Source organism: Manacus vitellinus, unplaced genomic scaffold (assembly GCF_001715985.3).
Source record: "Manacus vitellinus isolate BGI_N305 unplaced genomic scaffold, ASM171598v3 scaffold_118_pilon, whole genome shotgun sequence".
Lineage (NCBI taxonomy): Eukaryota > Metazoa > Chordata > Aves > Passeriformes > Pipridae > Manacus > Manacus vitellinus.
The window spans coordinates 64,233-77,752 of NW_021938885.1; the positions used below are offsets into that span (position 1 = coordinate 64,233).

General features: G+C 61.8%; 2 protein-coding genes across 8 annotated transcripts in view; one reads left to right on the forward strand and one right to left on the reverse strand.

Moving 5' to 3' along the window:
• The window catches only part of CTNND1 (catenin delta 1), a 19,111-nt gene extending 11,361 nt beyond the window's left edge, over positions 1-7,750 (forward strand). For 2 of the 7 annotated variants that reach the window (XM_029965710.1, XM_029965711.1), the window contains exons 7-20: positions 1,079-1,542; positions 1,639-1,822; positions 2,065-2,182; positions 2,576-2,729; positions 3,117-3,134; positions 3,370-3,438; positions 4,571-4,698; positions 5,111-5,261; positions 5,463-5,655; positions 5,762-5,876; positions 6,439-6,526; positions 6,879-6,926; positions 7,062-7,159; positions 7,299-7,530. In XM_029965710.1, the coding sequence (XP_029821570.1) occupies positions 1,079-1,542; positions 1,639-1,822; positions 2,065-2,182; positions 2,576-2,729; positions 3,117-3,134; positions 3,370-3,438; positions 4,571-4,698; positions 5,111-5,261; positions 5,463-5,655; positions 5,762-5,876; positions 6,439-6,526; positions 6,879-6,926; positions 7,062-7,159; positions 7,299-7,406 (1,936 nt within the window). In that variant the 3' untranslated portion in view covers positions 7,407-7,530. Of the gene's footprint in view, positions 1-1,078; positions 1,543-1,638; positions 1,823-2,064; positions 2,183-2,575; positions 2,730-3,116; positions 3,135-3,369; positions 3,439-4,570; positions 4,699-5,110; positions 5,262-5,462; positions 5,656-5,761; positions 5,877-6,438; positions 6,527-6,878; positions 6,927-7,061; positions 7,160-7,298; positions 7,531-7,551 lie in introns of those variants that run through there. The other 5 variants (XM_018089131.2, XM_029965714.1, XM_029965715.1 and 2 more) reach the window with 5 other exon arrangements.
• Positions 7,751-10,159: 2,409 nt separating this feature from the next.
• LPXN (leupaxin) lies at positions 10,160-12,941 on the reverse strand. The gene is made up of 9 exons (XM_029965737.1): positions 12,929-12,941; positions 12,030-12,142; positions 11,875-11,924; positions 11,520-11,610; positions 11,303-11,446; positions 11,047-11,220; positions 10,894-10,975; positions 10,542-10,690; positions 10,160-10,459 (listed from the first exon to the last, which is right to left on the reverse strand). The coding sequence occupies exons 1-9, from the start codon at positions 12,939-12,941 to the stop codon at positions 10,193-10,195; spliced, it is 1,083 nt and encodes a 360-aa protein (XP_029821597.1). The 3' UTR covers positions 10,160-10,192.
• Between the last annotated feature and the right edge of the window lie 579 nt (positions 12,942-13,520).

A 13,520-nucleotide genomic window follows, 5' to 3' on the forward strand; every position in this document is an offset into this window, starting at 1 on the left:
GGTAGGCAGTGGTGGCAGGAGCAGGACCTGCCACATATCGTGTCAGACCTTTCCCTGCCTGTGCCTGGTCTGGGAGCTCAGAGGTTGCTGAGCAGCCCCTGGGGCAGGTGTGAGGTGGAGGGTGGAAACCTCTCCTTGGGTCTTATCTGAGTGTCCTCAGTGCCCTGGCTCAGCAGGGGCAAGAGTCATCCCCTCCCATCTCCTTCTGTTGGAAGTCACTGGATTCCTCTGCCCGAGTGGGAGAAGGATTATATTGGCAGTGACTGCAGAAATAGGGGAGAATCAGGGATTTTGTGAGGTGTGTGTCATGGGCTGTTCAGTGTCACTTGAGCATGGGGGGCAGTAGTTGCACTTTGAGCTTCCATGTGCTTGTTGGGGCTCATTCCCAGCGCTGCCAGCCTGAGGGTGAGCTGCTCCTGGCCAGGGTGAGGGTGTGGGACCAGGGCTCTTCCCTGGGCCCGAGCCAGGAGCCACGAGGTTGATCCCTGGAGCCCAGGTGTCTCTTGGTGCCTGTCCCTCACACAGTAGCACACTTTGCCTCCAGGGCTGGCTCCTGCCTGTGCCCTGGGGCTGGCTCCTGCCTCCACAGGCATCAGACCAGGATCCAGCTTCATCCCTTCTAGTGGGTTGGAGGAAAAGGTGATGAAAAGGGCTGGAAATTTCTTCCTTCTCTTTCGGTCCTGGATCGGACCTGAAGGTCTGGCTGTGAACAATTCCTTCTGCCCCTGACTGTAGAAGATAAGATGGAAAACTTGGTGGGAAAGAGAAGTAAATCCACCGCTAACCAGCTGATGTAAAAATGATTGATTTAGGACCTATGTGTAAAAATGGAATCTGCAAAGTAGGTCGAAAAGCTGGGAAAATGTGAGAACTGGACAGCTTAGTTGACGAAACGAGAAGGAATTACGGTCCGAAGGGGCAGAACTTATTTTGAGGAACAGATGTAATTCTGGAGGATTGGCGTGAATAGATGTAGGAACAAATCCTTCAAGGCTGTCACAGGGGGATAAGCAAGGAGCTTACGAGGAGCTCCAGCAAGGCCTGGGCGTGTGCTGACGCCCGCCGCCCTCTCTCCTAGGAGCTACGAAGACATGCTGGTGGACGACGTGGCCCCGGACCGGTACTACTGGGCCCCGCTGGCCCAGCACGAGCGGGGCAGCCTGGCCAGCCTGGACAGCCTGCGGAAGGGAGCTCCGGCGCCGGGGAACTGGCGCCAGCCGGAGCTGCCGGAGGTGATCGCCATGCTGAGCTTCCGGCTGGACGCCGTCAAGTCCAACGCGGCCGCCTACCTGCAGCACCTGTGCTACCGCAACGACAAGGTGAAGACGGAGGTGCGCCGGCTCAAGGGCATCCCCGTGCTGGTGGGGCTGCTGGACCACCCCAAGAAGGAGGTGCACTACGGTGCCTGCGGGGCCCTCAAGAACATCTCCTTCGGCAAGGACCAGGACAACAAGATCGCCATCAAGAACTGTGACGGCGTGCCTGCGCTGGTGCGCCTGCTGCGGAAGGCCCACGACATGGACCTCACGGAGGTCATCACAGGTGACGGCTCCGGGCGGGGCAGGACGGGCTGGTGGTGCCGCGGGCGGGGTCTGCGGTCGGGGTCCGAGCGCTCACCTTGCGCCTGCGGCGTTGCAGGGACGCTGTGGAACCTGTCCTCGCACGACTCCATCAAGATGGCCATCGTGGATCACGCGCTACACGCTCTGACCGACGAGGTGGTCATTCCCCGCTCCGGCTGGGAGCGGGAGCCCAACGAGGACTCCAAACCCCGCCACATCGAGTGGGAGTCGGTGCTCACCAACACTGCTGGCTGCCTCAGGTATGGGAGAGCCCTGGCCTGGGTCTGGGCTGCAACACTCCTTCCTGGCTGTTCCTGGGACTGCCAGAGCTCTTGGAGCTCTGTGGAGACAGCTGCTGGTGATGCAGACCTTGATTTCGGAGCAGTTTCCGTCACTGAGGAGAGCTACAAGAGCCTTTTTCTCTCTTGAGCTCTGTGGGGTGCGGGCTGCCCTCGCCTGCCCTCAGCTGCCCCTGCCATGACGTTTCTCTCCTGCCTGCCAGGAACGTGAGCTCGGAGCGGAGCGAGGCCCGTCGGAAGCTGCGGGAATGTGACGGGCTGGTGGACGCCCTGATCTACATCGTGCAGTCCGAGATCGGCCAGAAGGACTCGGACAGCAAGGTACCATGGTGGGGCTGGTGTTGGGGAAGGGAGAGCCTGTGTGGGGTGTACCTGGCACTCACCCTGCAGTTTGGGATAGGAATGTTGGCCCCCCAGCAGGGGTCTGCTTGTCCCTCACCCCCAAACTGCTGTCCCCTGGCTCAGGGCTCTTTGATCTACCTGGATGAGGTGCTGACTTGAATTTTCCTTGGCCCTTTCGTGCTTATGGCAGAGAGGTTTTTGGCCCACAGGGTACGAGCTCATGCCTGCAGCACTGGTCATGCCAGCTTTGGGGTGGGGTGTGCTTCATCCGTCTGGGATGAAGGTGCACATCCTCCCGGGTGCCGGGTGCTGAGCCCTCACTCGGAGACTTGGGGTGCTGCTCCCAGTCAGACACTCTGGTTCTCTCCCCAGCTGGTGGAGAACTGTGTGTGCCTGCTGAGAAACTTGTCCTACCAAGTGCACCGGGAGATCCCCCACGCCGAGCGCTACCAGGAGACTCCCCTGGTCCCTGCCAACAACGCCGGGCCCCACGCCGCCAGCTGCTTCGGTGCCAAGAAGGGCAAAGGTTTGTGGGCCAGCAGCGGCAGGGAGGGAAGGGATAGGGACAGCCCTGCTGCAGCACGTCTGGAGGGTGGCCTGGGGTCTCTGTGCTCCTACTTGGGCATCTCACATGGAGCCTGAACTGCAGCTTTCTCCGGGGGCGCAGTGGTCCCTGGCTCTGGGAGCTGCTGCTTGGCTCGCCCGAAGCGTTTGGCACAGGCTGTGCTGGGTGTCTCTGGTGGTGGGATGGTGATGGCTACGTGTCCACTAACTCCACGCCTTCCCTTTTCTCCTGTGTTGCCCCTTCCCCTTCCCTTCGCTTTCTTGCCAAATGATCTGCCCCATGACGCTGTCGGCACCTCTCTCCTCCTGCCTCCCCTCTCTCCTGTCCTTCTCTCCGCCTCACCAATAGACGAGTGGTTCTCCAGAGGTGAGTGCGCTCTTGGTTTTACTTTTTTTCCATGGTTCGATCGGGTGCTTTCTCCAGCTCTCTTTGTGTCCCCCCCATCCCCTGCTGGGCTAATGCCCCCAGTGCCCCCTCCTGGGACGTGCTGGTCGCTTGGCTTCAGCCTCTGGGCTTTTTCCTGCAAGTGGCAAAGAGCTGGTGGGCTGAGGTGGGTGGGGAGAGGAGGAATCTCACGCCTCTCCACTTGCCCTTTTTGAAGGTAAAAAGCTCCCAGAAGACCCTGGTGCTGACACAGTGGATTTTCCGAAAAGAACAACTCCAGCCAAAGGTGTGTTCCTTGGATGATTTGCCTTGGGTGTTAGGGCAGCTTTTCCCCCAGCGAGCCTCTCCAACGGGCAGAGGTTGCTCTTGGAGCAGGAATGTTCCTGGCTGCCCAAAGGCTTGTTAAAACTACGAGCTCTGCCAGCAGTTGTGAGGATGCTCGTGCATAGAGGAGGTCAGTGCTGGCTCAGGACAGGCTTCAGAGGGAACTATTGCCCCAGGGGCTGAGGGACAGCAGAGTGACACAGCCCTCTGTGATGGTCTCAGACTTCCAGCACAGTGGCCCTCTTACCCACTCTTCTCTCCTAGGCATGAAGAGCAGGCAGGATTTAAAGCCAAAATCTCTGCCTTTAGTGTTCTCCAGCATGAGCGTGAGGAAGGGTCATTCCACAAAAAACCTCTGGAGACAAGCATCCTGCTGCCAGTGAATCATAGGCCAAGCAGTGAGCACTAGCCCAGGGCTTGAGTTCAGCTCCTCCTGCCCCAAAGCACCCTGTGGTTCCCAGGAGGACCCCAGTGCTCCTGGGGCTACAAAGATTTGAGCCAGAGGAACCAAAGGAAGCTTAGGGCAGGCCTGAACTTGTGAGCAGCTCAAATACATGGTGGTGGTGGCTCCTTAGGCTGACCTGAGCTGTGGGAAGAGTCAGCTCCCATCTCTGGTGGAAGCCTGAGGAAGCACCTGCTCTGACTTTGGGGCCATCCCTCAAGGCAGGGGAGGACAAGATGGAAAACCCAGCCTTGCACCTACGAACTGCAGCCTTAGTGCTGCTTTACAAGTCACTTCTGGGCATGTTGCCATGGAAAAGAGTTGATGCTTGAAGGCCTGACCCTTGCCTGCGTGCTGGGGGCCTGGGCCCTCGCTCCCTGAGGGTGAGGGGTGCTGGTGGGCACAGCTTGGGGTGTTTCCCAAGTTTCTCCCTCTGGAGCTGCAGTGGTGTGTTGGGTGCCGTGGGTGGCAGCTGTGGCGTCCCTGATCCCAGATCTGGTACCCTGGGGCAGCCCCTCTGTGCCAGGTATCCTACCTCCAGGGAGCCTGGGTAGAAGCTTCCAGCCTCGTCTGGCCAGCATTGCTCCCTTGGATGAGTCAGGTGCTGGTAGATCCCTGGGGTAAGCGCTTCCCACCCCTGTTCTCCTGGCAGGCTACGAGCTCCTCTTCCAGCCAGAAGTGGTGAGGATATACATCTCCCTCCTGAAGGAGAGCAAGACTCCGGCCATCCTGGAGGCTTCGGCGGGAGCCATCCAGAACCTGTGTGCTGGCAGCTGGACGGTGAGTGCCCCTGGAGCTGGCTGTGTCCGGGGAAGGGGCCCGGGGAGCCGGGAATACCGCCCGTGGTGGGGGCAGTGGGACCATGGATGCCATTCCGGGCTGTTCCCTTCCTGCGTGGCCCCAGGAGCCACCATCCCACGGCACAGCCCAGGTGTGCACGGGGTCCCCATGCTGCGAAGGGCTCTGTGCTCACTGCCAGCTGCCTGTGCCCTCCTGGGGGCAGGGAATGAAGATAATAACCTGCACTACCTCGGTGTGTGGGCAGAGACCCTCTGGGAAGCCTGGCCTGGCCCATGGAGGGGCCCTGGGGTGGGAGTGGGCTCTGTGGGTGCAGCGCGGCGAGGGGGGTGGCAGGGCTGGCAGCGGTGTCCCCAGCCCTGGGTGACACGGGGGTGCTGTCCCTGCCCCGCAGTACGGCCGGTACATCCGCTCGGCGCTGCGCCAGGAGAAGGGGCTCTCTGCCATCGCCGACCTGCTGAGCCACGACAGCGAGCGCGTGGTGAAGGCGGCGTCCGGCGCCCTGCGCAACCTGGCCGTGGACCTGCGGAACAAGGAGCTGATCGGTGAGCACAGCGCGCTCTGCACACCCACCCCGGGCCGGGCAGGAGCGTCCTGCCCTGCTGAGGGAGTGTGTGGGCACAGATCAACCCAACCTCTGCCCGCTGCTCCTCTTGAAAGCAAATGGGCTGCCTGTCACCTTCCGCGCTGGTTTTCCCAGCAGTCCTGTTCTTTCTTGCTCATGCCCAACTCTTTCCCCTTCCCAGGCAAGCACGCCATCCCCAACCTGGTGAAGAACCTGCCTGGAGGCCAGCAGACCCCTGCCAAAAACCTCTCAGAGGACACGGTGGTGTCCATCCTCAACACCATCAACGAAGTGATCGTGGACAACCTCGAGGCCGCCAAGAAGCTGCGGGAAACGCAGGGGATTGAGAAGCTGGTGCTGATCAACAAATCTGGGTAGGCGCTGCTCAAAGGGTGATGCCAAGGGGTGGAGAGGGCCTTCTCCAGCAGCCTCCCCCAGGCTGTGACCGTTTCCAAACGTCTCTTCCTTCCCCTCTCCTAGGAACCGCTCAGAGAGAGAAGTCCGAGCAGCCGCCCTCGTCTTGCAGACAGTCTGGGGCTACAAGGAGCTGCGGAAGCCCCTCGAGAAGGAAGGCTGGAAGAAATCAGATTTCCAGGTGTGGGGATGCCCTGTGGTGGCTGGGGTAGTCGGTGGGGTCCTGCAGCAGGGAGAAGGGTGTTCCTGGAGCTCAGCAGGACCGGTTTGCAGCCCTTGGCCTTGCTGGTGGGACTGGGCACCCGCAGAGGTGTCCCCTGTGCCTCAGGGGAATGTCCCTGCTCCTCAGCTGATGGCCAGCAGGGAGGCTCTGCTAAGGACACTCTGAAGTGTCACACCCTGTGTCCCACACCAGCGTGTGGCTCCACAGGCAGGAATTTTGTCACCCTAAACTCTGCCATGGCAGTGCTGAAGAACAAGGTTCTCCTGGGCTCAGTTTCTTTCCCAAAAGCAGGGACTACCCATTTTCCTGGAGCGTTGGGCACTGCCCCAGTCCAGGCAGGACCCCCTTGCTCTAATGGGGATGTGGTGGGGGCTCGAGCACCCTTTGGTTACTTTGAGCCCCTTGCTCAAGGGTTGTGGGAGAGCTCCTGGGTCCATCCTGGCGCTGGAGGGGTGGGATGTGCCAATGGGGAAGGAACATCTGGACCCAGGGTGTGACTGGTCACTGTCTGTTGCTATAGGTGAACCTAAGCAATGCCTCTCGGACCCAGGGAGGCAACTCATTTGATGACAGCACCTTGCCTCTCATCGACAGGAACCAAAAAACAGGTACGTGCCTGCCTTCAGCACCTGTGCCCACTGTCGTCCCCCCACATTGTGTGGGTACCCAGGGCAGCTGGCCTTTGTCCCCTCCCTGCTCTTCAGCCTGGGCTTCCCTGGCAGCCACAGCTGCTCACACAGGGCCATCACCATCAGTTTGGGCCATAGCTGGCTTTCCTGGCCATCGAGGCCCTCAGTTTGGGCTTTAGGTGGCTTCTTGGGGTTGTCACTGGTAGGGCCTGTAGCGTCCTTGGGTCACAGAGCTGTGGCTGCAGCTGGGCCTGGGCTCCCCCAGCTGGGGCAGGTGGCATTTCCTCCCCGGCTCAGGAACTGTCCCTGACCTGCTCTCCTGTGCTTGTAGATAAGAAATCCTCCCGGGAGGAGATCCAGATGAGCAACATGGGACCAGGTAGGAGAGGGATTGGAATGGGGGGCCTCTCGCCCCCTCAGTGTGCAGGGAGGGGGGCAGAGCTCACATCTCCTGTGGGGATGGGGCAGCCCTCCCTGGAGGTGACACAGCTGACTGTCCCTTCTCCTGCTCCAGACAACTATTCCACACTCAACGAGAGGGACCACAGCAGGACGCTGGAGCGATCCGGTGACCTGGGAGAGATGGAGCCGGTGAAGGCAGCACCGCTGATGGTGAGCAGCTGTCCCTGACGAGGGAGGGGCGCAGGAGATGCCATATCACTGTCCTGGCTGGCAGGAGGAGGGGAGAGCTGGGCTCCCACAACTAACACCCCTCCCCACCTCGCCCCTACTAACCCCCGTGTGTCTGCAGCAGGAGGAGGAGGGGCAGGAGCCGCAGCCTGAGGTAGAGGAGGCGGAGGAAGAAGCTGCTGTGCTTTCCCCTGTGTCGGTATGTCCCGCGGTGTCCTGCCCAATCTGACAGTGGTGACAGATCCTGCTGTGCTGTTAGGGGTGCTTGGCCAGCCAAATCCTGCTCCCATTGATCGATCTCTGCTGCCGTGGTGCCGCCTCCGCCGCTCGCTCCCGCCCCAGCCCTGCTAACGCCTCTCCCTCTCTCTCCACAGCAGAAGATCTAGCTGGCCTGCTCACCTCCGCTCCGTTTGGGTTGATAATATATTATATATATAAATATATAACTCTTCATGGTGGAATGGACCGACTTTTACCTTGTCTTACTGTTGGAATTTTTGCTGGACTCCTTGTGCCAACCATCCAGCCAAACCATGCCTGGGCCGGCTCCCCGGGGGCCACTCGGCCTCCTCTGGGCCTCTGCACCTCCCCGTCCCGGGACACCACGACTGAGAGCTCCTCCTCCCGTCCTCCACCACCATCTCCTTCCTCCCGAGGGGTAAAACCTCTTCCTGCCTGACTCTGCCGGATCAGCCGGCGTGGATGCTGCACAAGGACCCGGATCTCTGCCTTGACCAGGAGCTGCCTTCTCTCCCACGCCTTCCCCCTGCTGCAAGGCATCCGCAGGGACAGGGACTGGGACCTCACTCGCCGCCGCCTTGTTTTTGGTTTGGTTTCGTTGCCTATAGGATGTATTTTTTTCGTGCGGGATCACTCTTCAGCCAGGGACAGCACAGACATCCCTCCTCCCTGGGGGCTGCAGGACCGGGGTCCAGGGGCTGGAGCCGTGGTGGGGAGGGTGAGAGGAAGGACAGCCAGCAGCCAGCAATAACTTCTCTTGCTTTGCTCTAGACGAGGCTTCGGGGGGTGTGGGAAGGGGGATGTGGCTCTGGATCCTGCGGAGGGGTCTGGATGGGGGAGCCCCGGCTCCCACCCGGTGCCTGTGTGAGGAGGATCCTTATGTGGGGAAGAGGGTCAGTGCTGGGGCGAGGGACGCGAGGGGTCCCTGCGGAGGGAGGAGACGCGGTAGGATTTTGGGGAGAGGGCTTGGGGTGCGCCGTGCCGGGCGGCTGGAGCCGGGACCCCCACGGCGCTGCCCCCCCTGACTTTCTCTTGACACGTGCCTTTCTTTTGCCACTGTGAAATAGCTGTTTGAATCGTACTGTCCGGCTGCTTCCCTGGGGAAGGGGAGTTCCCTGGGCTTCCAGCAGGGCTGAACTCCTCCCTTCCCCACCGGGAGCCTTCCCTGTCTGCAGTGGGGCTGGGAGCCTGTTTCTGGGGGGAACTCAGCCCCCTCTGCCCTCGCTGAGAGGGTTCAGGGCATTGCCATCCGGGCCTGGGGAGCCTGGGCTGCCACGGGAGCTGGGATGTGCTCCTCCTCCTCCTCTTGGCTGTGGTGCTGGGGCACATTGACGTGCTGTGATCTTCTGGGGGGCCCTGCTGCTCCCTGTGCAACTGGAAGTCTCTGTAGGAGGCTGCAAACTGGAGCAGGAGCCCTCCCAGCCCGGGGCTCCCCCCAGGAGGGGTGTGGGGAGGTGGCAGGGGCAGAGCTGGTGCCTTGCTCCTGCCCCAAATCCCCCCCCAGCACCAGCTGGGCCCTCCCTGCTTCTAGCCCCACCTCAGCTCGGTTGGGTTTTGTTCTGGGGTCTAACTCTTCTCTTTTCCTTTAATATGTAAAACACTAATTCCTTTTTTAATTTTTAATTCTAAATGAACCAAAAAGACAGCGTCCCCCTCCTCTCCTCCTCGGCCCCGCTGGGGAGGGGGGCTAAGGAGGGGAGGAGGGGGAAGCACCAAGCCGTTCCTTGTCTGATTCCTGTGCACACTCTTGTAACGCTTTGAAAACAAAATGATTTTTTTATATAAATAAAGTTTTTAAAGTGTGTCGGTGTGCCTGCCCCCCCTGGCTGCACTCTCGGGTGTTTCTGGCTTTGCTGTTGGGAACAAGGGCCTTTTCCAGGACTCCCAAAGGTGTCGTTGTGTGACAAACCCTTTCTTGTCTGAGGGTGACAATTCCCAGCCCTCCCACCCTGCCTTGCACCTTCGTCCCCAAAGCCACCAATGAGCAGAGCAAAGGCAGGACGGGGTGTTTTATTGCTTCAGGTCCAGGGGGCAATGCCCAGGATGTGTGGCTTGGCAGGGACAATGCCAGGAATGTCTTGCAGGAATGCGGGCTAGGAATGGTGCCTGGGATGCTTGGCACCAGCAAGGCTGGGGACAGTTGGCTGGGTGGGACAATAGGAGGCATGTTGGGCTCAGCAGGGGTAAGTTGGAGACGGTGCTGGGGACATGCAGGCTGGGGATCAGAGGAGGAGTTTGGGGGCACCCAGGCTGGGGATCAGAGGAGGACTTTTTTGGGGACATGCAGGCTGGGGGTCAGAGGAGGAGTTTGGGGACATCCAAGCTGAGGATCAGAGGAGGAGTTTGGAGGCACCCAGGCTGGGGGTCAGAGGAAGAGCTTGTTTGAGGACGTGCAGGTTGGGGGTCAGAGGAGGAGTTTTTCTGGGGACGTCCAGGCTGGGAGTCAGAGGAGGAGTTTGGGGGCACCCAGGCTGGGGGTCAGAGGAAGACCTTATTTGGGGACATGCAGGCTGGGGGTCAGAGGAGGAGTTTGGGGACACGCAGGCTGGGGGTCAGAGGAGGAGTTTAGGGGAACCCAGGCTGGGGGTCAGAAGAGGATTTTGTTTGGGGGCACCCAGGCTGGGAGTCAGAGGAAGAGCTTATTTGGGGACATGCAGGCTGGGGGTCAGAGGAGGAGTTTGTTTGGGGACATCCAAGCTGGGAGTCAGAGGAGGAGTTTGGGAACACCAGGCTGGGGGTCAGAGGAGGAGTTTGGGGGCACCCAGGCTGGGGGGGTCAGAGGAAGAGCTTGTCGTGGCAGGCCTGGCAGTACATCTTGTCTCCCCACTCGCGGAAGGTGCCTTTCTGCAGCCGGCCCAGGCAGTAGGTGCAGACGAAGTGCTCGGGGTGGTACTTGCGCCCCGCGGCCGTGATGCAGCGCCCGGTGACGGGGCGGCCGCAGCCGTGGCAGATGGTGCCCTGCCGCCTGTGGAAGTGCAGCTCGCAGTAGGGCCGACCCTCCAGCTCGAAGAAGGACCCACCGGAGAAACCGCTCAGGCATTCCTGGGGGGAAGGAAACCGGGAAAGGCTGGCACGGCCTCAGGAACGCCGGGCAGGGCCCTGCCGCCCCACCGCCCACACTCACCGTGCACACGAAGCACTCGGGGTGCCACACGCCCTGCAGGGCCGACAGGTAATTGTCCGTGACTGGGCGCTGGCAGCCCTGGCATTTGGGGGCAAACATGGCCAGGAAGTCCTGGCGGCAGTAGGGCTTCCCGTTCCGCTCCAGGAACCCTGCGGAGAGGGGAGCGGGATGGGCACCCACCGGGGGGGTGGGCAGAGGGCATGGATGTGGGCTTGCCCGGGGTAGGAGGCAAGGGAAAGACCGTGGAGGGATGTCAGATGGGACGGTAGGTGTGAGGGCAGGGGCTACCTGGGGTGGGGGCAGGCTTGCCACACCCCTCCCCTGGGACATACCCTCGTCCCCTGGGACATACCCTCGTCCCCGAAGACCTTCCCGCAGTGGGCGCAGAAGAAATGCTCGGGGTGCCAGGTCTGGTCCAAGGCCGTGAGGACTTTCTGCAGGAACAGGTGAGGTGAGGCGGCCGGCGGTGACGGGGGGTGGTGTGGGAGCACAGGGGGATATTTACCTCGCGGATGGTGCCGGCACAGTAGGCGCAGCGGGGGGAGAAGGCCTGGTGATAGTCCTCCTCGCAGAACGCCCGCCCGCCCTGCTCGAAGAAGGGCTGGCTGTCCAGCCCCTGCCCGCAGCAGGCACAGGTGAAGTGCTCGGGGTGCCAGGTTTTGCCCAGGGCTGTGAGCACCTGTGAGGAGGGGGGGGAGGCTGAGGGTGGCTCCGGGGGGATGCTGAGGGGAGGGGATGCCAGGGCGGCGGCGGGGACTCACCTTGCCGGCGATGGGCTTGCGGCAGCCGGCGCAGACCCCCGCGGGGGCGGCCGTGATGCCCAGCTCCTGCAGGTCCCGGGTCAGGCTGCCCAGCATGTTGTCCAGGGAGGGCTCTGCGGGCACTCCAGCTCCCTGCCCGGACAGCTGCCGGGGAGCAGGATGGTGAGGGCTGGGGGAAGGTCAGGCCCCAACCCCCTTTCCCCAGGGCCAAGCTCACCTTGCTCTGCATGTGGCCCAGGTCGGCCAGGAGCTCATCCAGCTGCTGGGCAGCCGCCGTGGGTGGGGGCTGTGGGACCGGGGTGGGGCTGCTGGACACGGCACAGGGGGGGTGGTGATGAGGTTTTCGCTTCTTCCAGGACTGAGACCCCTCCAGCCCCACCAACACAGCCCTTTCCCAGAGACCACTGCAGGGAACACGTAGCCCAGCCCTCACCCCAGCAGGGATGCAGGGTACAACCTGCCCCAGCTTGCAGAAAGACCTATTTTTCAGGCGTTGACGTGACCCCAGGTGGCACATCCCAGCAATGAGTGGGCACCCCCAGATGGCTTTGCCCTCCCATGGCCATTTTTACCTGTACACTGTCTCCAAATCCTTTCCCAGAGACTGAGCCTGAGGCAGCAGCTGCACCTGGGAGGACAAACCCTTGCAGCCAAGCTCCCCTGGCAGCTCCATCATGAGCTGAGGGGATCTGTGCTGAGGCCTCTGTACCTTTGGGGCTGCCGAGGCAGGAGGCTCAGAGCCATGGGGGGCAGGTGGATCCTGGCAGGAGCTCGGTCCCTGCCACACAGGGTCCTTGGAGGCCTGGAGGGAGCTCTGCTCCAGTTCTGCCAGCAAAGCATCTGCACAGAGAGACCTCCCCCTCAGGCACCACAGCCACTGGCTGCCCACCCTGCTGCCACCCCCTTGGGAGGTCTTGTATGACTTCCAAAATCCCAGGAGCAAAAGGAGCATCCCAGCAGGCTCTGCCGGGCAGGTGCCAGTGCCCTGAGGGCACTCAGATCCCCATCCCCAGTGCAGGATGTGCCCGCCACTTCCTGCAGCCTTCCTGGAGTGTGGGCACCGCTGGCAAAGGGTCCTGCCCCTGCACACCACCCCTGGCCTGCTAAGGAACATCTGCCAGCCCTTCATTTCATCCAGCACGAGCCCTGGAAGGGGAGGGCTCAGCCTTGGTGGGTTCCAGAGCGCTGCTTCCCCCAGGAAGAGCCGAGAGCTTGTTCTTCCCAATTCTGTCTCACCACCTTGGCCATCCCTCACAGCAGGAAATGGGGAATGCCCCTCCCTCCCCACCATGGCACAGCTGCTTCCCCGCCCCAGGCCAGGGCCGGCTCCCAGCACCCCCAGAAGTTGTGCTGCAGTCCCGGGATTGCAGCGCTGCCACGGCCCATTTCCTGCTCTCAAGCTCGCTCCGTTTTTGGCCAAGCTCTTGCTCGACCACCCCATCAGCCCCCTGGGATGGGGGAGGCACTGCAGGGAGCGTGGCCCCATTGCTGCCCCTGTTGCTGCCCCCTTAGAGCATCCCCACCTGGCCCTGGGGGAGAGGAAGGACAAGGCTCCCCCCAGGCGCTGCAGGCACGGCCCCACGCCAAGCCTGGCTGCAGGACCGCCTCTGGAGCGGCCCAGCTTACCCAAATCCTCCATCCTGCCCTGGCACGGGGGCCCGGGGGCCGGGGCAGCACCCGCAGGGAGGTGAGCTGGCGCTCGGGGCCGTGCAGGCGCTCGGTTCCGGTGCCGCCTCCGCCCCCCGCGCCGGGTTGTGTCGCTCAGGGTTTCCCTTTGTGGGCTCTGCGCCTCACACCACGTGTGACGGGGCAGAGCTGGGGCACAGGGAGCCACAAACAGCCCTGGGCTGGGGCTGCAGAGGGAAGAAACTGGCCAGCGAGTTGTCCGAGGAGCTCTGAGTATAAACTGGGATGCTCTGGGAGCTGGAGCGTGGGTGTCCTGCAGAGCCAGGCCTTTTCCAGAAGCCACTGGCCACGTGTGCCGAGGGATGGCATCCCTGTGCCGGGTGGGAATGGATTCGTGACGGTGTGACAGAGCAGTGCCTTTTGGGGAATGCTTCTGGAGCCTCATCTTGGATTTCCAGGTAAGAGCAAATGCCCTTTGGGCAGAGAAATCCCCTGGGAGTGGCCAGTGGGTGTGGGAACAGCTCCGAGGGACTGGTTCATAACCTGGGGGGCTGATCTGTCATCCCCTCTCAGTGCTCCTGCCCCCCCAGCA

Bases quoted from the DNA above. Each gene is read 5' to 3' on its own strand.
- LPXN (XM_029965737.1), bottom strand. The intron at 11,925-12,029 runs GCCTCGGCAGCC...TCCCAGGTGCAG, and splicing joins CCCATGGCTCTGAGCCTCCT to CTGCTGCCTCAGGCTCAGTC. The intron at 11,611-11,874 runs GTAAAAATGGCC...TGCCGTGTCCAG, and splicing joins GATTTGGAGACAGTGTACAG to CAGCCCCACCCCGGTCCCAC.